This window comes from Salvelinus fontinalis, chromosome 16, assembly GCF_029448725.1.
Source record: "Salvelinus fontinalis isolate EN_2023a chromosome 16, ASM2944872v1, whole genome shotgun sequence".
NCBI lineage: Eukaryota > Metazoa > Chordata > Actinopteri > Salmoniformes > Salmonidae > Salvelinus > Salvelinus fontinalis.
The window spans coordinates 14,171,583-14,196,989 of record NC_074680.1 but is presented as its reverse complement, the minus strand read 5'-3'; the positions used below and the strand labels follow the sequence as shown (position 1 = coordinate 14,196,989).

General features: G+C 45.0%; 1 protein-coding gene across 3 annotated transcripts in view; it reads left to right on the top strand.

Moving 5' to 3' along the window:
• Positions 1-25,407, top strand: part of LOC129812680 (EARP-interacting protein homolog) — an 82,693-nt gene that overhangs the window by 11,872 nt on the left and 45,414 nt on the right. For 2 of the 3 annotated variants that reach the window (XM_055864450.1, XM_055864449.1), the window contains 2 exons: positions 3,685-3,817; positions 24,944-25,106. In XM_055864450.1, the coding sequence (XP_055720425.1) occupies positions 3,685-3,817; positions 24,944-25,106 (296 nt within the window). The remainder of the gene's footprint in view (positions 1-3,684; positions 3,818-24,943; positions 25,107-25,407) is intronic. The other variant, XM_055864451.1, reaches the window with a different exon arrangement.

The following is a 25,407-nucleotide window of genomic DNA, read 5'->3' as shown; positions in this document are numbered from 1 at the left end:
TTGTCCCACTCCTCTTCCATGGCTGTGCTAAGTTGCTGGCTATTGGTGGGAACTGGAACGTGCTGTCATGGATGTTGATCAAGAGCATCACAAACATGCTCAATGGGTGACAATGTCTGGTGAGTATGCAGGCCATGGAAGAACTGAAACATTTTCAGCTTACAGGAATTGTGTACAAATCCTTGTGACATGGGGCCGTGCATTATCATGCTGAAACATGAGGTGATGACGGCGGATGAATGGCACGACAATGAACCTCAGGATCTCATGACGGTATCTCTGTGCATTCAAATTGCCATTGATAAAATGCCATTGTCTTCGTTGTCCATGCCTTATGTCTGCCCATACCATAACCCCACCGCCACCATGGGACACTCTGTTCACAACGTTGACATCAAACCGCTCGCCCGCACAACGCTATACATGTACACATGGTCTGCGGTTATGAGGCCAGTTGGACATACTGCCAAATTCTCTAAAACGAGGTTGGAAGCAGCTTGTGGTAGAGAAATTAACTTTAAATGATCTGACAACAGCTCTGGTGGACATTCCTGGAGTCAGCATGCCAATTGCACGCTCCCTCAACTTGAGACGTGTGGCATTGTGTTATGTGACAACTTCACATTTGAGTGGCCTTTTGTCTCCAGCACAAGGTGCACCTATGCCAGGATCATGCGGTTTAATCAGATTCTTGATATGCCACACCTGTCAGGTGGATGGATTATCTTGGCAAAGGAGAAATTCTCACTCACAGGTATAAACAAATGTGTGCAAAAAATGTGCATATGGAAAATTTCGTTGATCTTTTATTTCAGCTCATGAAATAAAACACTTTGCATATTGCATTTATATTTGTGAGTGTATATACTGACAAATTATGCATAGCCTATCTATAAAATGTGAACGACATCCACACTGAAGGAAATGTTTTCGTTCTACAGTAGGCCTACATCTGCCAATCAACTGATGGCCCAAATCAGCGGATAAACTCAGCCAGGGAAACACAGTAGCCTATTATGGCTTTTCACACCTTTCATTAATTGACAATCGATAGGCTAACAGGTAGCCTTCAGAATGTAGCCAATTGGAATATTATCAAATAACAAGGGGCCTATTGAAACCATCGATGGCACTATATTATTGCCAGATGTCTCGTTAAACCATCAATACGTGCTAAATTCACCCGCACAGCTGATCTCAATTGCAACCATTGCTGACACGGTAGGCTTGTACAGTATGTGCTCGGCTGCATTGAAGGCAGCAGCCCGAACCGCTAGACTACCGCAGGCCACGATTGAAGGTAATTTTGACCTTACCCATACACTTGACACTTCTACGTCATGGCCCAGGGGAGACCAAAATCTATCTTGTGTTGTTAAGCTGTATAAAATTATGGTTGTTGACGCGTATGGCTGCATTTCAGAGCCATGTTTAATGTCGCGGTTATAAGACCAAGGTCTATAGTGTTTGAGTGAGTGATAGAGAAAATTATTTTGATAGCAAACCCTGATCCCAATGACTCGACTGCCCCCGCATGGAGAGAAAGACAACTGCTCTTTTTTAGGGACTCTCAAGGCTCATTTGAAATTCTTGATGCAGCAGGAACATTCTCTGTGACAAAAGAGTGATCGAGTTAAGATCCAACATCCGTAAATCAAAGTCCGTAAATCAAAGATTTCCAGAATGGTAAATTCAAATATGCTTAAGTCAAATCAAGAGGTCCCAACTTCCTGCACACTGCTTGCTCGCGTAAATTGGGCCACGTTTTCAATTGTGATGCTAACGTTGTGTTCTGCTGACCTTTAAGAGGATGCCAAGATGCACTACATGACCAAAACTATGTGGACACCTGCTCATCGAACATCTCATTCCATAATCATGGGCATTAATATGGAGTTGGTCCCCCCTTTGCTGCTATAAGAGCCTTCACTCTTCTGGGAATGCTTTCCACTAGATGTTGGAACATTGCTGCAGGGACTTGCTTCCATTCATCCACGAGCATTAGTGAGGTCGGGCACTGATGTTGGACGATTAGGACTGGCTCGCAGTTGGCGTTCCAATTCAGCCTAAAGGTGTTCGATGGGGTTGAGGTCAGGGCTCTACAGGCCAGTCAAGTTCTTCCACACCGATCTCGGCAAACCATTTCTGTATGGACCTCGCTTTGTTCACGGGGGCATTGTCATGCTGATGCAGGTAAAGGCGTTCCCCAAACTGTTGCCACAAAGTTAGAAGTACAGAATGTCATTGTCTAGAATGTCATTGTATGTTGTAGCGTTAAGATTTCCCTTCACTGGAACTAAGTTGCCTAGCCCGAACCATGAAGAACAGCCCCAGACCATTATTCCTCCTCCACAAAACGTTACAGTTGGTACTATGCGGTGTGGCAGGTAGCGTTCTCCTGGCATCCGCCAAACCCAGATTAGTCCGTTGGACTGCCAGATGGTGAAGCGTGATTCATCAGTCCAGAGAACACGTTTCCACTGCTCCAGGGTCCAATGGCAGTGAGCTTTACACCACTCCAGCCGACGCTTGGCATTGCGCATGGTGATCTTAGACTTGTGTGCGTGCGGGTGCTCGGTCATGGAAACCCATTTCATGAAGCTCCAGATGATTTGCTTCCAGAGGCAGTTTGGAACTCAGCCAATTTTTACACACTTCAGCCATCGGTGGTCCCGTTCTATGAGCTTGTGTGGCCTACCACTTTGCGGCTAAGCCGTTGTGAAGTGGAAACGTCTAGAAGCAACAATAACAGCACTTACAGTTAATCAAGTCAGCTCTAGCAGGGCAGAAATTTGATGAATTGACTTGTTGGAAAGGCGGCATCCTATGATGGTGCCACATTGGCCTTACTGAAGAGCTCAGTGACTTTCAATCTACTGCTAATGTTTGTCTATGGAGATTGCATGGCGGTGTGCTCAAATTTATACACCTGTCAGCAATAGGTGTGGCTGAAATAGCCAAATCCACTAATTTGAAGGGGTGTTCGCATACTTTTGTATATATGGTGTAACTTCATGGCTGTTTGACAATCTGGAATCAATTAAACAGGAAGATTTGGCTTCACAACACCTGTCAACCATTGTCCAATATCCACCATATCTGAGTTTCAATGCTTTAAACTCTCCTTGTAGCCAGCCTGTCACACTAAAAGGCCTACCTTGGAGCAAAAGGATGTCACATGACCATCACTACTGCAGTCATGTTTTACTGATTTCACAGAGAGTGACCCCTCCATATGCTGTGAAGTGTGGTGAGCTAGATTTGATCGATTTTCGTCTGTCGGATCTTTATTAGACATGTGAATCTCTCTGTAACTCCTATGAATCTAACCCAAGTTTTGAAGGGGTGTTTAATCGCTGCTTTGAAGGGGAAATCAATACAAAAAAAAACACAGTGGGTGTGTGAAGTTAAGAAAACTGAAGTGATGTTTGCATTTAAGATTGCATTTACTGTCATATTAAAGTGGATTTTGTCCTGTGAGAAGTGAGGGGTGCTTTGAATTGTTGAGGGTTAGGGTGACTGGTGAGAGATGACGGAAGAGGAGCTCATTCCAACCTCTTCCTCACTGCTCTCGTTCTCTCTCTGTTTCCGTGCTGTCGACCTCTCTCTGTTTCTCTCTCTCGCTCTCCCTCTCCCCTCCCCTTCCCACCTCTCTTTCTCTCTCCTCCTCTCTCCTTCCCACAGATCCACATCATTGACTTTGATGATGAGAATAACATCATTAGTAAGAGCGTCCTGCTGCACCAGGCAGGGGAGATATGGCACATCAGCGCCAGTCCTGCAGATAAAGCCGTGCTGTCGACCTGCTACAACAAAAGTGAGGCTTCCGCACTCCCGTTGCATCTAGTCCCTTTCTTCTCTCACTCACACACTCCCGTTGTATCTAGTCCCTTTCTTCTCTCACTCACACACTCACACAATCCCGTTGCATCTAGTCCCTTTCTTCTCTCACTAACACACTCGCACTCTCCCGTTGCATCTAGTCCCTTTCTTCTCTCACTAACACACTCACACTCTCCCGTTGTATATAGTCCCTTTCTTCTCTCACTCACACACTCACACTCTCCCGTTGCATCTAGTCCCTTTCTTCTCTCACTCACACACTCCCGTTGTATCTAGTCCCTTTCTTCTCTCACTAACACACTCACACTCTCCCGTTGTATCTAGTCCCTTTCTTCTCTCACTCACACACTCACACACTCCTGTTGTATCTAGTCCCTTTCTTCTCTCACTAACACACTCACACTCTCCCGTTGCATCTAGTCCCTTTCTTCTCTCACTAACACACTCACACTCTCCCGTTGTATCTAGTCCCTTTCTTCTCTCACTCACACACTCACACTCTCCCGTTGCATCTAGTCCCTTTCTTCTCTCACTCACACACTCCCGTTGTATCTAGTCCCTTTCTTCTCTCACTCACACACTCACACACTCCTGTTGTATCTAGTCCCTTTCTTCTCTCACTAACACACTCACACACTCCCGTTGTATCTAGTCCCTTTCTTCTCTCACTAACACACTCACACACTCCCGTTGCATCTAGTCCCTTTCTTCTCTCTCACACTCTCCCGTTGTATCTAGTCCCTTTCTTCTCTCACTAACACACTCACACACTCCTGTTGTATCTAGTCCCTTTCTTCTCTCACTAACACACTCACACACTCCTGTTGTATCTAGTCCCTTTCTTCTCTCACTCACACACTCCCGTTGTATCTAGTCCCTTTCTTCTCTCACTAACACACTCACACTCTCCCGTTGTATCTAGTCCCTTTCTTCTCTCACTCACACACTCACACTCTCCCGTTGCATCTAGTCGCTTTCTTCTCTCACTCACACACTCCCGTTGTATCTAGTCCCTTTCTTCTCTCACTCACACACTCACACACTCCTGTTGTATCTAGTCCCTTTCTTCTCTCACTAACACACTCACACACTCCCGTTGTATCTAGTCCCTTTCTTCTCTCACTAACACACTCACACACTCCCGTTGCATCTAGTTCCTTTCTTCTCTCACTCACACACTCACACTCTCCCGTTGCATCTAGTCCCTTTCTTCTCTCACTCACACACTCCCGTTGTATCTAGTCCCTTTCTTCTCTCACTAACACACTCACACTCTCCCGTTGTATCTAGTCCCTTTCTTCTCTCACTCACACACTCACACTCTCCCGTTGCATCTAGTCCCTTTCTTCTCTCACTCACACACTCCCGTTGTATCTAGTCCCTTTCTTCTCTCACTCACACACTCACACACTCCTGTTGTATCTAGTCCCTTTCTTCTCTCACTAACACACTCACACACTCCCGTTGTATCTAGTCCCTTTCTTCTCTCACTAACACACTCACACACTCCCGTTGCATCTAGTCCCTTTCTTCTCTCACTCACACTCTCCCGTTGTATCTAGTCCCTTTCTTCTCTCACTAACACACTCACACACTCCTGTTGTATCTAGTCCCTTCTCTCACTAACACACTCACACACTCCTGTTGTATCTAGTCCCTTTCTTCTCTCACTAACACACTCACACACTCCTGTTGTATCTAGTCCCTTTCTTCTCTCACTCACACTCTCCCGTTGTATCTAGTCCCTTTCTTCTCTCACTAACACACTCACACACTCCCGTTGCATCTAGTCCCTTCTCTCACTAACACACTCACACACTCCCGTTGTATCTAGTCCCTTTCTTCTCTCACTAACACACTCACACACTCCCGTTGCATCTAGTCCCTTTCTTCTCTCACTCACACACTCCTGTTGTATCTAGTCCCTTTCTTCTCTCACTCACACACTCCTGTTGTATCTAGTCCCTTTCTTCTCTCACTCACACTCTCCCGTTGTGTCTAGTCCCTTTCTTCTCTCACTCACACTCTCCCGTTGTATCTAGTCCCTTTCTTCTCTCACTCACACACTCCCGTTGTATCTAGTCCCTTTCTTCTCTCACTCACACTGTCCCGTTGTATCTAGTCCCTTTCTTCTCTCACTAACACACTCACACACTCCCGTTGTATCTAGTCCCTTTCTTCTCTCACTAACACACTCACACTCTCCCGTTGCATCTAGTCCCTTTCTTCTCTCACTCACACACTCACACTCTCCCGTTGTGTCTAGTCCCTTTCTTCTCTCACTCACACTCTCCCGTTGTATCTAGTCCCTTTCTTCTCTCACTCACACACTCCCGTTGTATCTAGTCCCTTTCTTCTCTCACTCACACACTCCCGTTGTATCTAGTCCCTTTCTTCTCTCACTCACACTCTCCCATTGCATCTAGTCCCTTTCTTCTCTTCTCATTTTCTTTCTCTCTTCCTGCCCCTCTCTCTCTCCTTTTCTTTCTCTCCATCTGTCTGCCTCTCTCTCTATCTCTCCTTCTCCTTGTCTTTCTCTGTTCGTCTGCCTTTCTATCTCTCCTTCTCCTTGTCTTTCTCTCTGTTCGTCTGCCTCTCTCTCTCTCCTTCTCCTTTTCTTTCTCTCTGTCTGTCTGCCTTTCTATCTCTCCTTCTCCTTGTCTTTCTCTCTGTTCGTCTGCCTTTCTATCTCTCCTTCTCCTTGTCTTTCTCTCCGTCTGTCTGCCTCTCTCTTATCTCTCCTTCTCTTTTTCTTTCTCTTCGTCTGTCTGCCTCTCGCTCTCTCTCGCTCTCTCTCGCTCTCTCTCGCTCTCTCTCGCTCTCTCTCTCTCTCTCTCTCTCGCTCTCTCTCGCTCTCTCTCGCTCTCTCTCGCTCTCTCTCGCTCTCTCTCGCTCTCTCTCGCTCTCTCTCGCTCTCTCTCTCTCGCTCTCTCTCTCGCTCTCTCTCTCGCTCTCTCTCTCTCGCTCTCTCTCGCTCTCTCTCTCGCTCTCTCTCTCTCTCTCTCTCTCTCTCTCTCTCTCTCTCTCTCTCTCTCTCTCTCTCTCTCTCTCTCTCTCTCTCTCTCTCTCTCTCTCTCTCTCTCTCTCTCTCTCTCTCTCTCTCTCCTCTCTCTCTCTCTCTCTCTCTCTCTCTCTCTCTCTCTCTCTCTCTCTCTCTCTCTCTCTCTCTCTCTCTCTCTCTCTCTCTCTCTTTCTTTTTCAGTCTTTTTCAGTCTTTTTCCTGTTTTTATGTCACTAGTCTCTCTCACAACTAGGGGTCAGAGTTTTTGCTGGTGAAGTCATGTGTTCAGGAAAAACTAAGGGCCCCATAAGGTATAGCTACTGAATTTTGTCTTGACCTGAAAGGATGTTATTTAAGGTAGCTATCTAGGCAAGACAGTAAGAACCCTGTTAGCCAGCCATGTCCACCCCTGTCCATGGCCTAGATAGGACACACACACATGACATACAAGGCCAGACTCCACACCATGCTCCCAACAATTTCACGCTAGCAATTATGCTAAAGTAACATGTCACATTTCCCTCACACTCCTTCTGCCAACAGTTGCCACGAGGCAATTAAAAATCTAAAGGAACACGACTATTTGGACGAGAGAGAGAAGAAAAAAAATATAATTAAATTTCTGAGTTCATTAGATGAACGCCTTTGGCCTTGGTGACAATCTGAATCACCTCTGGATGTACTGCCGTTTTGAAGAGAGAGACAGGGAGAGAGGCATTGAAACAAGGCTGTGATACACGATATGTCAGTGTGCAGTTCAAAAGAGAAATGTAATTGCCATTACATCCAATCTAATGGTGCAGCCCCAGTCAAAGAGAAGCGCAGTGGAGGAGTGGAGATCATATGCCCCCATTTTACCTACTATGTCACTGCTGCTGCTGAGGCAAATTCATTTCTATCCACTATCTGATCTGAGAAGATAGGCTGTCTCTTGTGAAGGTGGTGTGGTTGGGGTGTGAACGTGGCATAGGGTGCAGTGGTAGACAGTGATGAAAGAGTGAGAGACTGCGAGAACAGGGAGGTGTGGAGGCCAGGGTAGGCCTCTAGGGGCAGCAGACACCAGAGGGAGAGAGGGCCACAATCTCTCATTCTGTCTTTCTTATTCTCTCTTTCTCCCTCTCTCTCTTTCTAGCTCACTCTCTCTTTCCATCTCTCGCTCTGTCTCTGTCTCTCTTGTCAGCTGGGCTCTGCATGCTTCAGCTCACACGATGACAGCTCCCGTTAGAGCACAGAGACCAGACCACCCCACTGTAGACAGACACATGCATGTCACACACAAAATGTATATTTATGAATATTATTTCTGTCACTTGACTAGCTCCTGCTCTAACTACTCACTATTATACAAGAGATAATCAACAAGGGACTATGCGTTCTCTGGAAAATAATGTATGACGTGGAAGGTTCTACGACGCACTAGCCCCGAGTTGATTATCCCACTTATACCAGGGCTATAATTAAGCATTAAAGCATGAGGGAGTTTGGTATATGGCCAATGTACCACAGCTAAGGGCTGTTCTTAAGCACGACGCAACACGGAGTGCCTGGATACAGCCATTAGCCGTGGTATATTGGCCATATAACACAAACCCCTGAGGTTCCCTATTGCTATTACCAACGTAATTAGAACACTGAAAATACATGTTTGGTCATACCTGTGGTACACGGTCTTATATACCACGGCTTTCAGCCAATCAGCATTCAGGGCTCGAACCACCTGGTTTATAATTTAACATATTTCTGGTCGAAATATGTTTAACATCCATTTTAAATCGATTATACCTTCCGGTAACTTGCCTCCCCCAATGTGATACGGGACCGCTATTTTTTTTAGACCTTATAGCCAGAACAACCTAGCCATCAGAAGCTAGCCATCAGTAGCTAACCAACTAATTAGCTACAAGCTATTTAGTCATTGTTAGCCACTGCTAGTGGCCTTTACCTTCTGCACAGATACCAGCCCTTTTTTTGCCTGGATAATACTTGCCAGCCTACCAGTATCGGACTGTTTCTTCACTACAACGCCGGATTCCTGCCATAAACCCTGGACCATTACTCCTGATCTTCGCAGCTAGCTAGCTGCCACCGAGTGACCCAGTACCGAAGCTAGCCCTGAGCCAGGCCAGGCCCACCTCCCGGCCTACTCAGTTGTTCACCCGGACTCCACCCAAACACGGCTAGAATCCACTACTCCACCGGATCCTTGCCGTAAGCTCTAGACCTTGGCACCAGATCACTGGTGCTACCGAGTAGCTATAGTCGCTAACGCCCCTGCCCCAAAGCTAGCACCAGTTAGCCGTGAGCCAGGCGCATCTCCTGGCTAGCAAACTAAATTACTACAACTATAATACCTCTTTCGCCATCTGGCTTGGATCCTTTGTCGACACAGCGCCCCGCCGCATCACCACAACTAGTCTGCCGACGAATACATCCGCTGTGCCTTCAACCAGCCTCTGTTGGACGTCGGAGCAGACGCTTCTACTAGCCCCGGGCTACTAACTTTAAACGCTGTCGCCCGCGTGCTAGTGTAGCAGCGACTACTCTGCGGCTTCCCTGTTCCATCTATTGCTGCCCCCTGGACCCTATGATCACTTGGCTACATAGCTGATGCCCGCTGGACTGTCCATTAATCACGGTACTCCATTCTGTTTATTTTTGTTTATCTGTCGGCCCCAGCCGCGAACTCAGGCTCTGTGTGTAGTTAACCGACCCTCTCTGCACATTCATTGCCATTTTACCTGTTGTTGTTGTCTTAGCTGATTAGCTGTTGTTGTCTTACCCGTTGTTGTCTTAGCTAGCTCTCCCAATCAACACCTGCGATTGCTTTATGCCTCGCTTTATGCCTCTCTCAAATGTCAATATGCCTTGTATACTGTTGTTTAGGTTAGTTATCATTGTTTTAGTTTACAATGGAGCCCCTAGTTCCACTCATCATACATCTGATACCTCCTTTGTCCCACCTCCCACACATGCGGTGACCTCACCCATTATAACCATTATGTCCAGAGATGCAACCTCTCTTATCATCACTCAGTGCCTGGGCTTACCTCCGCTGTACCCGCACCCCACCATATCCCTGTCTGCACTTTATGCCCTGAATCTATTCCACCACGCCCAGAAATCTGCTCCGTTTATTCTTTGTCCCCAACGCTCTATACGACCAGTTTTGATAGCCTTTAGCCGTACCCTCATCCTACTCCTCGTCTGTTCCTCGGGTGATGTGGAGGTAAACCCAGGCCCTGCGTGTCCCCAGGCACCCTCATTTGTTGACTTCTGTGATCGAAAAAGCCTTGGTTTCATGCATGTTAACATCAGAAGCTTCCTCCCTAAGTTTGTTTTACTCACTGCTTTAGCACACTCCGCCAACCCTGATGTCCTTGTCGTGTCTGAATCCTGGAAGGCCACCAAAAATTCTGAGATTTCCATACCCAACTACAACATTTTCCGTCAAGATGGAAGTGCCAAAGGGGGAGGAGTTGCAATCTACTGCAGAGATAGTCTGCAAAGTTCTGTCATACTTTCCAGGTCTATACCCAAACAGTTAGAACTTCTAATTTTAAAAATTAATCTCTCCAGAAATAAGTCTCTCACTGTTGCCGACTGTTATCAACCCCCCTCCGCTCCCAGCTGTGCCCTGGACACCATATGTGAATTGATCGCCCCCCATCTAGCTTCAGAGTTCGTTCTGTAAGGTGACCTAAACTGGGATATCCTTAACACCCCGGCAGTCCTACAATCTAAGCTAGATGCCCTCAGTCTCACACAAATCATCAAGGAACCCACCAGGTACAACCCTAAATCCATAAACATGGGCACCCTCATAGACATTATCCTGACCAACTTGCCCTTCAAATACACCTCTGTTTTCAATCAGGATCTCAGCGATCACTGCCTCATTGCCTGTATCCGCTATGGGTCCGCGGTCAAACGACCACCCCTCATCACTGTCAAATCAAAATCAAATCAAATGTATTTATATAGCCCTTCTTACATCAGCTGATTTCTCAAAGTGCTGTACAGAAACCCAGCCTAAAACCCCAAACAGCAAGCAATGCAAGTGTAGAAGCACAGTGGTTAGGAAAAACTTCCTAGAAAGGCCAAAACCTGGGCCAGACTACACTCAATCATATGACCTACTGAAGAGATGAGTCTTCAGTAAAGACTTAAAGGTTGAGACCGTTCCCTAAAACACTTCTGCAAGCAAGCCTTTCTAATCCACCTGGCCCGGATATCATGGAAGGATATTAACCTCATCCCGTCAGTCGAGGATGCCTGGTCATTCTTTAAAAGTTTCCTCACCATCTTAGATAAGCATGCCCCTTTCAAAAAATTCAGAACTAAGAACAGATATAGCCCTTGGTTTACTCCAGACCTGACTGCCCTTGACCAGCACAAAAACATCCTGTGGCGGACTGCAATAGCATCGAATAGTCCCTGCGATATGCAACTGTTCAGGGAAGTCAGGAACCAACACACGCAGTCAGTCAGGAAAGCAAAGGCTAGCTTTTTCAAGCAGAAATGTGCATCCTGTAGCTCTAACTAAAGTTTTGGCACACTGTAAAGTCCATGGAGAACAAGAGCATCTCCTCCCAGCTGCCCACTACACTGAGGCTAGGTAACATGGTCACCACCGATTGAATCCATGATAATCGAAAATTTCAATAAGTATTTCTCTACGGCTGGCCATGCCTTCCTCCTGGCTACTCCAACCCCGGCCAACAGCTCCGCCGCCCAATCCCCCCCCCCGCAGCTACTCGCCCGAGTCTCCTCAGCTTCTCCTTCACTGAAATCCAGATAGCAGATGTTCTGAAAGAGCTGCAAAACCTGGACCAACCCCTATTACCAGCCTGTTCAACCTCTCTTTCGTATCGTCCGAGATCCCTAAAGATTGGAAAGCTGCTGCGGTCATCCCCCTCTTCAAAGGGGGTGACACTCTAGACCCAAACTGCTATAGACCTATATCTATCCTGCCCTGCCTCTCTAAAGTCTTCGAAAGCCAAGTTAATAAACAGATCACTGACCATTTTGAATCCCACCGTACATTCTCCGCTGTGCAATCCGGTTTCCGAGCCGGTCACGGGTGCACCTCAGCCACCCTCAAGGTACTAAATGATATCATAACCGCAATCGATAAAAGACAGTACTGTGCAGCCGTCTTCATAGACCTGGCCAAGGCTTTCGACTCTGTCAATCCCCGTATTCTTATCGGCAGACTAAATAGCCTTGGTTTCTCTAATGACTGCTTCGCCTGGTTCACCAACTACTTCTCAGATAGAGTTCTGTGTGTCAAATCGGATGGCCTGTTGTCCGGACCTCTGGCAGTCTCTATGGGGGTACCACAGGGTTCAATTCTTGGGTCGACTCTTTTCTCTGTTTATATCAATGATGTCGCTCTTGCTGCGGGTGATTCCCTGATCCACCTCTACGCAGACGACACCATTCTGTATACTTCTGGCCCTTCCTTGGACACTGTGCTAACTAACCTCCAAACGAGCTTCAATGCCATACAACACTCCTTCCGTGGCCTACTACTGCTCTTAAACGCTAGTAAAACCAAATGCATGCTTTTCAACCGTTCGCTGCCCACCCCCGCCCGCCCGACTAGCATCACCACCCTGGACGGTTCTGACCTAGAATAAGTGGACAACTATAAATACCTAGGTGTCTGGCTAGACTGTAAACTCTCCTTCCAGACTCATATTAAACATCTCCAATCCAAAATCAAATCTAGACTCGGCTTTCTATTTCGCAACAAAGCCTTCTTCACTCACGCCGCCAAACTTACCAAAGTAAAACTGACTATCCTACCGATCCTCGACTAAGGCGACGTCATCTACAAAATAGCTTCCAATACTTTACTCAGCAAACTGGATGCAGTCTATCACAGCGCCATCCGTTTTGTTACCAAATCACCTTATACCACTGCGACCTGTATGCTCTATTCAGCTGGCCCTCGCTACATATTCTTCGCCAGACCTTACTGGCTCCAGGTCATCTACAAGTCTATGCTAGGTAAAGCTCTGCCTTATCTCACCTCACTGGTCACGATAACAACACCCACCCGTAGCACACGTTCCAGCAGGTATATCTCACTGCTCATCCCCAAAGCCAACACCTAATTTGCCTTTCCTTCCAGTTCTCTGCTGCCAGTGACTGGAACGAATTCCAAAAATCGCTGAAGCTGGGGACTTATATTTCCCTCACCAACTTTAAACGTCAGCTATCTGAGCAGCTAACCGATCGCTGCAGCTGTACATAGTCCATCTGTAAATAGCCCACCCAATCTACCTACCTCATCCCCATACTGTTTTGATTTACTTTTCTGCTCTTTTGCACACCAGTATCTCTACTTGCACATCATCATCTGCTCATTGATCACTCCAGTGTTAATCTGCTAAAATTGTAATTCTTCGCTACTATGGCCTATTCATTGCCTACCTCCTCATGCCTTTTGCACACACTGTATATAGACTTTCTTTTTTTCTACTGGGTTATTGACTTGTTTATTGTGTTATTGGCTTGTTTATTCCATGTTATTCCATGTGTAACTCTGTGTTGTTGTCTGTTGGCCAGGTCGCAGTTGTAAATGAGAACTTGTTCTCAACTAGCCTAGCTGGTTAAATAAAGGTAAAAAATAAAAGTAGCTAGCAATTATTAGTATTATTTTAATTTTTTTCCCTTTTCTCCCCAATTTCGTGGTTTTAAATTGTCCCATCGCTGCAACTCCCTTTCGGACTCGGGAGAGGCGACGGTCGAGAGCTGTGCGTCCTCTGAAACACAACCCAGACTCGAAGCAGGGTCTCTGCTAAGACCACTGCGCCACTCGGGAGGCAGCTAGCAAGTTTACTTGATAACCAAACAAACAGACTTGCTAGTTTAGCTCACAGCTTAGCTAACCAAACCATCAGCTTGCTATTGCCGATAATGCTTTCAATTCAACTTTTGCTTTCAAAAGCAGCTCAAGCATAGAACATGTAAGAATGAATTTCATAGCCATTGAATTATAACTTGCATTATAAGGAAATAATTTACACTCTACAATGCCATACAAGCCAATCAGAAACGAGTATTCAACAATGCCATGCCATGGTATAAAGACATAAAACGGGTTGTTTGAGTCCTGGATGCTGATTGGTTGATAGCAGGGAGTTATTCACGATAATACCCCCAAAATTCTTTTGCAAGTATAAATGCGCTTCCACTGTCCCGCAGCCCAGCCAGGCGTTCATAAACTTAATCTGCCCTGTGTCTGAACATGACGAGACTAATAGCTTCTCTGAGCCAGGCAAATTAATTTATCAGGATCATTATAATGGATATATCCAAAGAATTGGCAATGTATACTGAACAAAAATATAAACGCAACATGTGAAGTGTTTGTCCCATGTTTCATGAGCTGAAATTAACAATCACAGAACTTTTCCATACACCCAAAAAGCTTCTTTCACTCCAATTTTGTGCACAAATGTGTTTACATCCCTGTTAGTGAGCATGTCTCCTTTGCCAATATAATCCATCCACCTGACAGTTGTGGCATATCAAAAAGCTGCTTAAACGGCATGATCACTACACAGGTGCACCTTGTGCTCGGGACAATAAAAGGCCACTCTAAAATGTGCAGATTTGTCACTCAACACAATGTCACAAGTTTAGAGGGAGTGTGCAATTGGCATGCTGACTGCAGGAATGTCCACCTTTTTAACTTTTATTTAACTAGGAAAGTCAGTTAAGAACAAATTCTTATTTACAATGACTGCCTACACCGGCCAAACCCAGATGGGACAATAAAATTAATTCTGATTGGCTGGGCCTGGCTTCCCAGTGGGTGGACCTATGCCCTCCCAGGCCCACCCATGGCTGCGCTCCTGCCCAGTCATGTGAAATCCATAGATTAGGGCCTAATGAATTTATTTCAATTAACTGATTTCCTTATATGAACTGTAGCTCAGTGAAATTGTTGCATGTTGCCTTTATATTTTTGTTCAGTATAGAAACTACCACTTTCTCCCCAATTTCGTGATATCCAATTGATAGTTAGTCTTATCCCATAACTGCAACTCCCGTGCGGTCTCAGGAGAGGCAAAGGTCGAGAGCCATGCGTACTCCGAAACACGACCCCGCCAAGCCGCATTGCTTCTTCAAATCAAATCAACTTTATTTTATGTAGCCCTTCGTACATCAGCTAATATCTTGAAGTGCTGTACAGAAACCCAGCCTAAAACCCCAAACAGCAAGCAATGCAGGTGTAGAAGCACGGTGGCTAGGAAAAACTCCCTAGAAAGGCCAAAACCTAGGAAGTAACCTAGAGAGGAACCAGGCTATGAGAGGTGGCCAGTCCTCTTCTGGCTGTGCCGGGTGGAGATTATAACAGAACATGGCCAAGATGTTCAAAATGTTCATAAATGACAAGCATGGTCAAATAATAATCAGGAATAAATGTCAGTTGGCTTTTCATAGCCGATCATTAAGAGTTGAAAACAGCAGGTCTGGGACATGTAGGGGTTCCATAACCGCAGGCAGAACAGTTGAAACTGGAACAGCAGCAAGGCCAGGTGGACTGGAGACAGCAAGGAGTCATCATGCCCGGTAGTCCTGACGTATGGTCCTAGGGCTCAGGTCCTCCGAGAGAGAGAAAGAGAGAAGGAGAGAATTAGAGAGAGCATACTTAAATTCACACAGGACACTGGATAAGACAGAAGAAGTACTCCAGATATAACCAACTGACCCTAGCCCCCCGACACTAAGTACTGCAGCATAAATACTGGAGTCTGAGACAGGAGGGGTCAGGAGACACTGTGGCCCCATCCGATGGGGCCAAACAGGAAGGATACAGGAAGGATATAACCCCACCCACTTTGCCAAAGCACAGCCCCCGCACCACTAGAGGGATATCTTCAACCACCAACTTACAATCCTGAGACAAGGCCGAGTATAGCCCACAAAGATCTCCACCACAGCACAAACCAAGGGGGAACGCCAACCCAGACAGGAAGATCACGTCAGTAACTCAACCCACTCAAGTGACGCACCCCTCCTAGGGACGGCATGAAAGAGCACCAGTAAGCCAGTGACTCAGCCCCTGTAACAGGGTTAGAGGCTTAGAATCCCAGTGGAGAGAGGGGAACCGGCCAGGCAGAGACAGCAAGGGTGGTTCGTTGCTCCAGAGCCTCTCCGTTCACCTTCACACTCCTGGGCCAGACTACACTCAATCATATGACCTACTGAAGAGATAAGTCTTCAGTAAAGACTTAAAGGTTGAGACCGAGTCTGCGTCTCTCACATGGGTAGGCAGACCATTCCATAAAAATGGAGATCTATAGGAGAAAGCCCTGCCTCCAGCTGTATGCTTAGAAATTCTAGGGACAATTAGGAGGCCTGCGTCTTGTGACCGTAGCGTACGTGTAGGTATGTACGGCAGGACCAACTCGGAAAGATAGGTAGGAGCAAGCCCATGTAACGCTTTATAGGTTAACAGTAAAACCTTGATATCAGCCCTTACCTTAACAGGAAGCCAGTGTAGGGAAGCTAGCACTGGAGTAATATGATCAAATTTCTTGGTTCTAGTCAGGATTCTAGCAGCCGTATTTAGCACTAACTGAAGTTTATTTAGTGCTTTATCCGGGTAGCCGGAAAGTAGAGCATTGCAGTAGTCTAACCTAGAAGTAACAAATGCATGGATACATTTTTCTGCATCATTTTTGGACAGAAAATTTCTGATTTTTGCAATGTTACGTAGATGGAAAAAAGCTGTCCTTGAAACAGTCTTGATATGTTCGTTAAAAGAGAGATCAGGTTCAAGAGTAACGCCGAGGTCCTTCACAGTTTTATTTGAGATGACTTTACAACCATCAAGATTAATTGTCAGATTTAACAGAAGATCTCTTTGTTTCTTGGGACCTAGAACAAGCATCTCTGTTTTGTCCGAGTTTAAAAGTAGAAAGTTTTCAGCCATCCACTTCCTTATGTCTGAAACACAGGCTTCTAGCGAGGGCAATTTTGGGGCTTCACCATGTTTCATTGAAATGTACAGCTGTGTGTCATCCGCATAGCAGTGAAAGTTAACATTATGTTTTCGAATAACATCCCCAAGAGGTAAAATATATAGTGAAAACAATAGTGGTCCTAAAACGGAACCTTGAGGAACACCGAAATGTACAATTGATTAGTCAGAGGACAAACCATTCACAGAGACAAACTGATGTCTTTCCGACAGATAAGATCTAAACCAGGCCAGAACTTGTCCGTGTAGACCAATTTGGGTTTCCAGTCTCTCCAAAAGAATGTGGTGATCGATGGTGTCAAAGGCAGCACTAAGGTCTAGTAGCACGAGGACAGATGCAGAGCCTCGGTCTGACGCCATTAAAAGGTAATTTACCACCTTCACAAGTGCAGTCTCAGTGCTATGATGGGGTCTAAAACCAGACTGAAGCATTTCGTATACATTGTTTGTCTTCCGGAAGGCAGTGAGTTGCTGCGCAACAGCTGTTTCAAACATTTTTGAGAGGAATGGAAGATTCGATATAGGCCGATTTTAGTTTTTTATATTTTCCGGGTCAAGGTTTGGCTTTTTCAAGAGAGGCTTTATTGCTGCCACTTTTAGTTAGTTTGGTACACATCCGGTGGATAGAGAGCCGTTTATTATGTTCAACATAGGAGTGCCAAGCACATGAAGCAGCTCTTTCAGTAGTTTAGTTGGAATAGGATCCAGTATGCAGCTTGAAGGTTTAGAGGCCATGATTATTTTCATCATTGTGTCAAGAGATATAGTACTAAAACACTTAAGTGTCTCTTGACACACTGCTCGCTTAACCCGGAAACCAGCCACACCAATGTGTCGAGGAAACACCATACAGCTAGCGACCGAAGTGGTGTTGCTAGAGCGCGATGGTACAAGGACATCCCAACCGGCCAAACCCTCCCCTAACCCGGACGACGCTGGGCCAATTGTGCACCGACTCATGGGTCTCTTGGCTGCGACACAGACCGAACCCGGATCTGTAGTGACGCCTCCAGCACTGCGATGCAGGGCCTTAGACCGCTGCACCACTAGAGAGGTCCCCGATACTGACCCTACTGTTATGCTTGTTTACACTGAGCTGCACTGAGGTCGGAAAGTAATTACGGTTACATTAAGACACCGTGGAGCCGAATACACTGTGGAGAAGTTATCAATTATGCTTTGGATGATGTATCAATACACACAGTTACTACAAAGATACAGGCGTACTTCCTAACTCAGTTGCTGGAGAGGAAGGAAACAGCTCAGGGATTTCACCATGAGGCCAATGGTGACTTGAAAACAGTTACACGGTTTACTAATTGTTGTGATAGGAGAAAACTGAGGATGTATCAACAACATTATAATTACACCACAATCCTAACGTAAATGACAGAGTGGAAGACGGAAGCCTGTACAGAATAAAAATATTCGAAAACATGCATCCTGTTTGCAATAAGGCACTAAAACAATACTGCACATAGTTGATTTTCTTTAAACACATAGGGTGTCTATATATGGGAAAAATACACGTTTATAAATGTTCAGCAATCGATTGGCCGAAAGAACAGATAACTTTTGGTCGGCCAAGATTTTCTTTTAGTCTGGGACAGACCTAGACCAAACACACCAACACAGTCGTGAAGAGGGCACGACAATGCCTCTTCCCCCTAAGGAGGCTGAAAATAATTAATGGGCCCTCAGATCCTCCTTTTCAAGCATTGTGGTGGCTGCATCATGTTATGGGTATGCTTGTCAGTAGAGCTAAGCACAGAGAAAATCCTAAAGGAAAACCTGGTTATCTGCTTTCCAGCAGACACTAGGAGACAAATTCAATTCAAATCCAATTTAATTTCACTTTACCGTGAAATACTTACTTATGAGCCCATTCCCAACAAATCAAATCAAATTTTATTGGTCACATACACATGGTTAGCATATGTTAATGCGAGTGTAGCGAAATGCTTGTGCTTCTAGTTCCGACAGTGCAGTAATATCTAACAAGTAAGCTAACAAATTCACAATGACTACCTTATACACACATGTAAAGGGATGAATAAGCATACCACTGCTGGCTTGCTTCTGAAGCTAAGCAGGGTTGGTCCTGGTCAGTCCCTGGATGGGAGACCAGATGCTGCTGGAAGTGGTGTTGGAGTGCCAGTAGGAGGCACTCTTTCCTCTGGTCTAAAAAATTTCCCAATGACCCAGGGCAGTGATTGGGGACACTGCCCTGTGTAGGGTGCCGTCTTTCGGATGGGACGTTAAAACGGGTGTCCTGACTCTCTGAGGTCATTAAAGAGCCCATGGCACTTATCGTAAGAGTAGGGGTGTTAACCCCGGTGTCCTGGCTAAATTCCCAATCTGGCCCTCAAACCATCATGGTCACCTAATAATCCCCAGTTTACAATTGTCTCATTCATCCCCCACCTCTCCCCTGTAACTATTCCCCAGGTCGTTGCTGCAAATGAGAACGTGTTCTCATTCAACTTACCTGGTAAAATAACGGTAAAATAAAAAAAGAAAAAAAAAAAGAAGTATATTTATATGTACATATAAATATATGGATGGCCGTGCGGCATAGGCAAGATGCAGTAGATGGTATAGAATACAGTATATACATATGAGATGAGTAATGTAGGATATGTAGACATTATTATAGTGGTGTTATTTAAAGTGACTAGTGATACCTTTATTAAATCCTCTTATTAAATGTAATAAAGTGGTAAGAGATTTGAGTCTGTATGTTGGCAGCAGCCACTCAATGTTAGTGATGGCTGATTGACAGTCTGATGGCATTGAGATAGAAGCTGTTTTTCAGTCTCTCGGTCCCAGCTTTCATGCACCTGTACTGACCTCGTCTTCTGGATGATAGCGGGGTGAACAGGCAGTGGCTCGGGTGGTTGTTGTCCTTGATCTTTTTGGTCTTCCTGTGACTTCGGGTGCTACAAAATACCAGTCTCATCGTCAACAGTGAAGAGGCGACTCTGGGATGCTGGCATTCTAGGCAGAGTTGCAAAGAAAAAGCCATATCTCAGACTGGCCAATAAAAAGAAAAGATTAAGATGGGCAAAATAACACTGACACTGGACAGGGGAACTCTGCCTAGAAGGCCAGCATCCCGGGGTCGCCTCTTCGCTGTTGACGTTGAGACTGGTGTTTTGCGGGTTTAAACCGTACCAGCCAGCACTCAAAATTAGTACCGGAACCTATTGCAGTCCAAAACAAGCACTGAATAGAAGCCTACTTTATGAAGTGTCCACTGGATCAGAGCATAACATTTTTCCCTTACACGCTATGATTATCGAAAAATTGTAAACTATTGTAATTCTTCATTGGATGTAAAAACAGACCGTTTGCTTGCTGTTTTGAGGTGAAGAAAACATTACTTTGAGAAGCTCCACACGTCATTAGTGGTGGTCCGTGGTGGTGGTGGCCTCAGCAGAAGTCAGGGTATTCCTACTTATTGCTCTTCGGGGAGCAGTGCAGAGCTATTGTCAAGAAAGTGATTTTGAGTTTGTGTTTATATAGGATGTACCGCCCTCACCTACCGTCAACCAATTCAGGAGGGGCATGGATATGCTCGATTTGGCCTCTGCATGCCTCTGAAGGCTCCGCAATTGCTTCACACCTTGCATATGAGGGCTCCTACCACATTTTTGAATCAAGAATACATTGGCTTTTAGTCTAGGCCTCCGCAATGGATTAGTTCACTGAGATGGGCTCAAATATATACAGTACCAGTCAAAAGTTTGAACACACCTACTCATTCCAATGTTTTTCTTTATTTTTACTATTTTCTACATTGTAGTATGATAGTGAAGACATCGAACTTTGAAATAACACATGTGGAATCATGTAGCAACAAATTGAGATATATTTTATATGTGAGATTCTTCAAAGTAGCCAACCTTTACCTTGATGACAGCTTTGCACACTCTTGGCATTCTCTCAACCAGCTTCATGAGGTAGTCACCTGGAATGCATTTCGACTAACAGGTGTGCCTTGTTTGAAGTCAATTTGTGGAATTTCTTTCCTTCTTAATGCGTTTGAGCCAATCATTTGTGTTGTAACAAGGTAGGGTTGATATACAGAATATAGCCCTATTTGGTAAATACCAAGTCCGTATTATGGCAAGAAGAGCTCAAATAAGCAAAGGGAATCGACAGTCCGTCATTACTTTAAGACATGAAGGTCAGTCAATCCGGAAAAAGCTTCTTCAAGTGCAGTTGCAAAAACTATCAAGTGTTATTATGAAACTGGCCCTCATGAGGACTGCCACAGGAAAGGAAGACCCAGAGTTACCTCTGCTGCAGAGGATAAGTTCATTAGAGTTACCAGCCTCAGAAATTGAATAAATTAATGCTTCAGAGTTCAGGTAAGACACATCTCAACATCAACTGTTCAGAGGAGACTGCGTGAATCAGGCCTTCATGGTGGAATTCCTGACAAGAAGCTACTACTAAACGACACAAATAATAAGAAGAGACTTTCTTGGGCCAAGAAACACGAGCAATAGACATTAGACAGGTGGAAATCTGTCCTTTGGTCTGATGAGTCCAAATTTGAGACGCAGAGTGGGTGAATGGATGATCTCCGCGTGTGGTTCCCACTGTGAAGCATGGAGAAGGAGGTGTGATGGTGCTTTGCTGGTGACACTGTCAGTGATTTTTATTTTATTTTATATTTTTAATTCAAGACACACTTACTTAACACAATAACATTCTAAGTGACCCCAAACTTTTGAACGGTAGTGTATAAATACAGTACTAGTAAAAAGTTTGGACACACCTACTCATTCAAGGGTTTTTCTTTATTTTTACTATTTTCTACCTTGTAGAATTATAGTGAAGACATCAAAACTATAGAACAAGCATGGCTACCACAGCATTCTGCAGCTATACGCAATCCCATCTGGTTTGGGCTTAGTAGGACTATCATTTGTTTTTCAACAGGACAATGACCTAACACACCTCCAGGTTGTGTAAGGGCTATTTGACCAAGAAGGAGAGTGATGGAGTGCTGCATCAGTGCTGCATATGTGGGGAACTCCTTCAAGACTGTTGGAAAAGAATTCCAGGTTTAGCTGGTTGGGAGAATACAACGAGTGTGCAAAGCTGTCATCAAGGCAAAGGGTGGCTACTTTGAACAATCTAAAATATATTTTGATTTGGTTACTACATGATTCCATATGTGTTATTCCATAGTTTTGATGTCTTCACTATAATTCTACAAGGTAGAAAATAGTAAAAATAAAGAAAAACCCTTGAATGAGTAGGTGTGCCCAAACTTTTTACTAGTACTGTATATATACACTACCGTTCAAAAGTTTGGGGTCACTTAGAATGTTATTGTTTTTGAAAGAAAAGCTAACATCAAATTGATCAGAAATACAGTGTAGACATTTTTAATGTTGGAAATTACTTTTGTAGCTGGAAATGGCTGATTTTTTCAAATGGAATATCTACATAGGCATACAGAGGCCCATTATCAGCAACTGTCACTCCTGTGTTCCAATGGCACATTGTTTAAGCTAATCCAAGTTTATAATTTAAAAAGGTTAATTGATCATTATAAAACCCTTTTGCAATTATGTTAGCACAGCTGAAAACTGATTTATGAAGCCATAAAATTGGCCTTCTTTAGATTAGTTGAGTATCTGGAGCATCAGCATTTGTGGGTTTGATTACAGGCTCAAAATGGCCAGAAACAAAGGGACTTTCTTATGAAACTCGACAGTCTATTCTTGTTCTGAGAAATTAAGGCTACTCCATGCGAGAAATTGCCAAGAAACTGAAGATCTCGTACAATGCTGTGTACTACTCCCTTCACAGAACATCGCAAACTGGCTCTAACCAGAATAGAAAGAGGAGTGGGAGGCCCCAGTGCACAACGGAGCAAGAGGACAAGTACATTAGAGTGCCTACTTTGAGAAACAGACACCTCACAAGTCCACAACTGGCAGCTTCATTAAATAGTACCTGCAAAACACCAGTCTCAACGTCAACAGTGAAGAGGCGACTCCGGGATGCTGGCCTTCTAGGCACCAAGAACTTCCTAGAGCTGGCCTCCCCCCGGCCAACCTGAGCAACCAGGGGAGAGGGCCTTGATCAGGGAGGTGACCAAGAACCTGACGGTCACTGACAGAGCTCCAGAGTTCCTCTGTGGAGATGGGAGAACCTTCCAGAAGGACAACCATCTCTGCAGCACTCCACCAATTAGGCCTTTATGGTAGAGTGGCCAGACGGAAGCCAGACTGAAGCTGGAATAACAGCAAACTATCTGTATTTCTGTGTTTTATATTCACATTTCTTTGTATCGATCCATTAAAATGATGCTGATTCATGATTTCGACTGGCTGAGAAGAGCTGCCAGCCTGTCTGTCTCGTCCTCACTACCGACACCTTCATTACTATGGGACAGCTGGATATCGTATCGCAATATTGAAAGAATGTTGAAAATGTCGGAGAGACAGACCACAAGGTTATTACAAATCTCCACTGTTGAAAACTAAATGCTAGTCTAAAGCAAATGGGAGATCATGTCTAGATGCTTTTTACAGTGTAGATCTAGTATATAAATTGCCTGGCTGAGCTGATGAGACAATGGATTTAGCCAGTGGTAACTTGTGAAATAGACACTGGCTGGAATGTGGTTTTAACCAATTAGCGTTCAGGATTAGACCCACTCGTTGTGTAATGCACGGTATTATTCAATGGCTATGAAATTCATTTTTATATGTTCTATGTTTGAACAGCTTTTGGAAGCAAAAGTTGAATTGAAAACATTATTGGTGTTGTTGAATTCGATTTTCATAATAGAATGGAAGGACTGATGGCTTGGTTAGCTAAGCTAGCAAGTCTGTTTGGTTGTTTACCAAGGCAACTATTGTAGCTATCTATACTGAACAAAAATATAAACGCAACATGCAACAATTTCAACGGTTTTACTGAGCTACAGTTCATATAAGGGAACCAGTCAGTTGAAAAAAATTAATTAGGCCCTAATCTATGGATTTCACATGACTGGGCAGGCGGTGCAGCCACGGGTGGGCCTGGGAGGGCATAGGCTCACCCACTTGGGAGTCAGGCCTACCCACTTGGGAGCCAAGCCCAGGCATTCAGAATGAGTTTTTCACCACAAAAGTGCTTTATTACAGACCAAAATACTCCTCAGTTTCATCAGCTGTCCGGGTGGCTGGTCTCAGACGATCCCGCAGATGAAGAAGCCGGATTTGGAGGTCCTGGGCTGGCGTGGTTACACGTGGTGTGCGGTTGTGAGGCCGGTTGGACATACTGACAAATTCTCTAAAACGAAGTTGGAGGAGGCTTATGGTAGAAAAATGAACATTCCATTATCTTGCAACAGCTCTGGTGGACATTCCTGCAGTCAGCATGTCAATTGCATATTCCCTCAAAACTTGAGACATCTGTGGCATTGTGTTGTGTGACAAACTGCACATTTTAGAGTTGTCTTTTGTTGTCCCCAGCACAAGGTGCACCCGTGTTATGATCATGCTGTTTAAGCAGCTGTCAGTTGGATGGATTATCTAGGCAAAGGAGAATTGCAGACTAACAGGGATGGAAACAAATTAAGCTTTATGTGCATATGGAACTTTTCTGGGATCTTTTATTTCAGCTCATGAAACATGGGACCAACACTTTACATGTTGCGTTTTATATTTTTGTTCAATATAGTAAACTTGCGAGCTACTTCAGTGGATATTGAACACATTTCTAGCGGCACATTTCTAGTGGTATATCCGTTACATTATACCCCATGGCTTGTGTGATAATTAACTCTGGGCTCTGTGTTCTCTTAGTGCCACTCCGCTAGCGCGTCGCGCAACACACCTTCCGTAGAACGCACAGGTTGATGGTTCCTTGCGTATATCACAGGGCACTAAGGAAATGTATTTGAATGAAAGCACCTACAGGGATCTAGCTGCACCAGGTTTTTTGAACCTTCATAACCTGGTCCCTGATGCGGTCCCATGGACCTGGTCCCTCTGCACATTCTGGTTTTCATTCTCATATCCATATCATGAGTGAGTCCCCACCTACCTCAGGTGTCTAACACTGACTTTGTCTCCTGTCCACTGCAGCCAGTGAGAGTCGTGTAGTGACGTGTGGGGCTGTATGGAGGATGCCCCCAGAGTGGGAGTCAGGGAGCCACGAGTCCCCAGACGACCCCCACAACTCCCACAACCCCCAGAACCTGGAACTCCTCTGTCACCTTGACAACAGTGCCCATGGCAACGCCTCCAGGTAGGCCGCTCTCAGACTGTCGCCTACAGCTACAATACTGTATACAACACAACAGTCATATCAATTCAACCCTGAAACTATAGGGTTTCCACGACCCCCTGTTTCGATACTTTTCTCTGGTCTTTTCTCCTTTGTGTTCTTTTTCCCCTCGTTCTCTGTTCCTCTATCTCATCTTCTCTCCTTCTCCCCCTCTGTCTTTCTCCCCTTCTCCATTAGACTCTATCTCTGTGTATTTTGTCTTTCTAAATCTATGGTCCTGCCTCTCACCATTTATACCCCTATACCCGCTTATCTTCCTCTA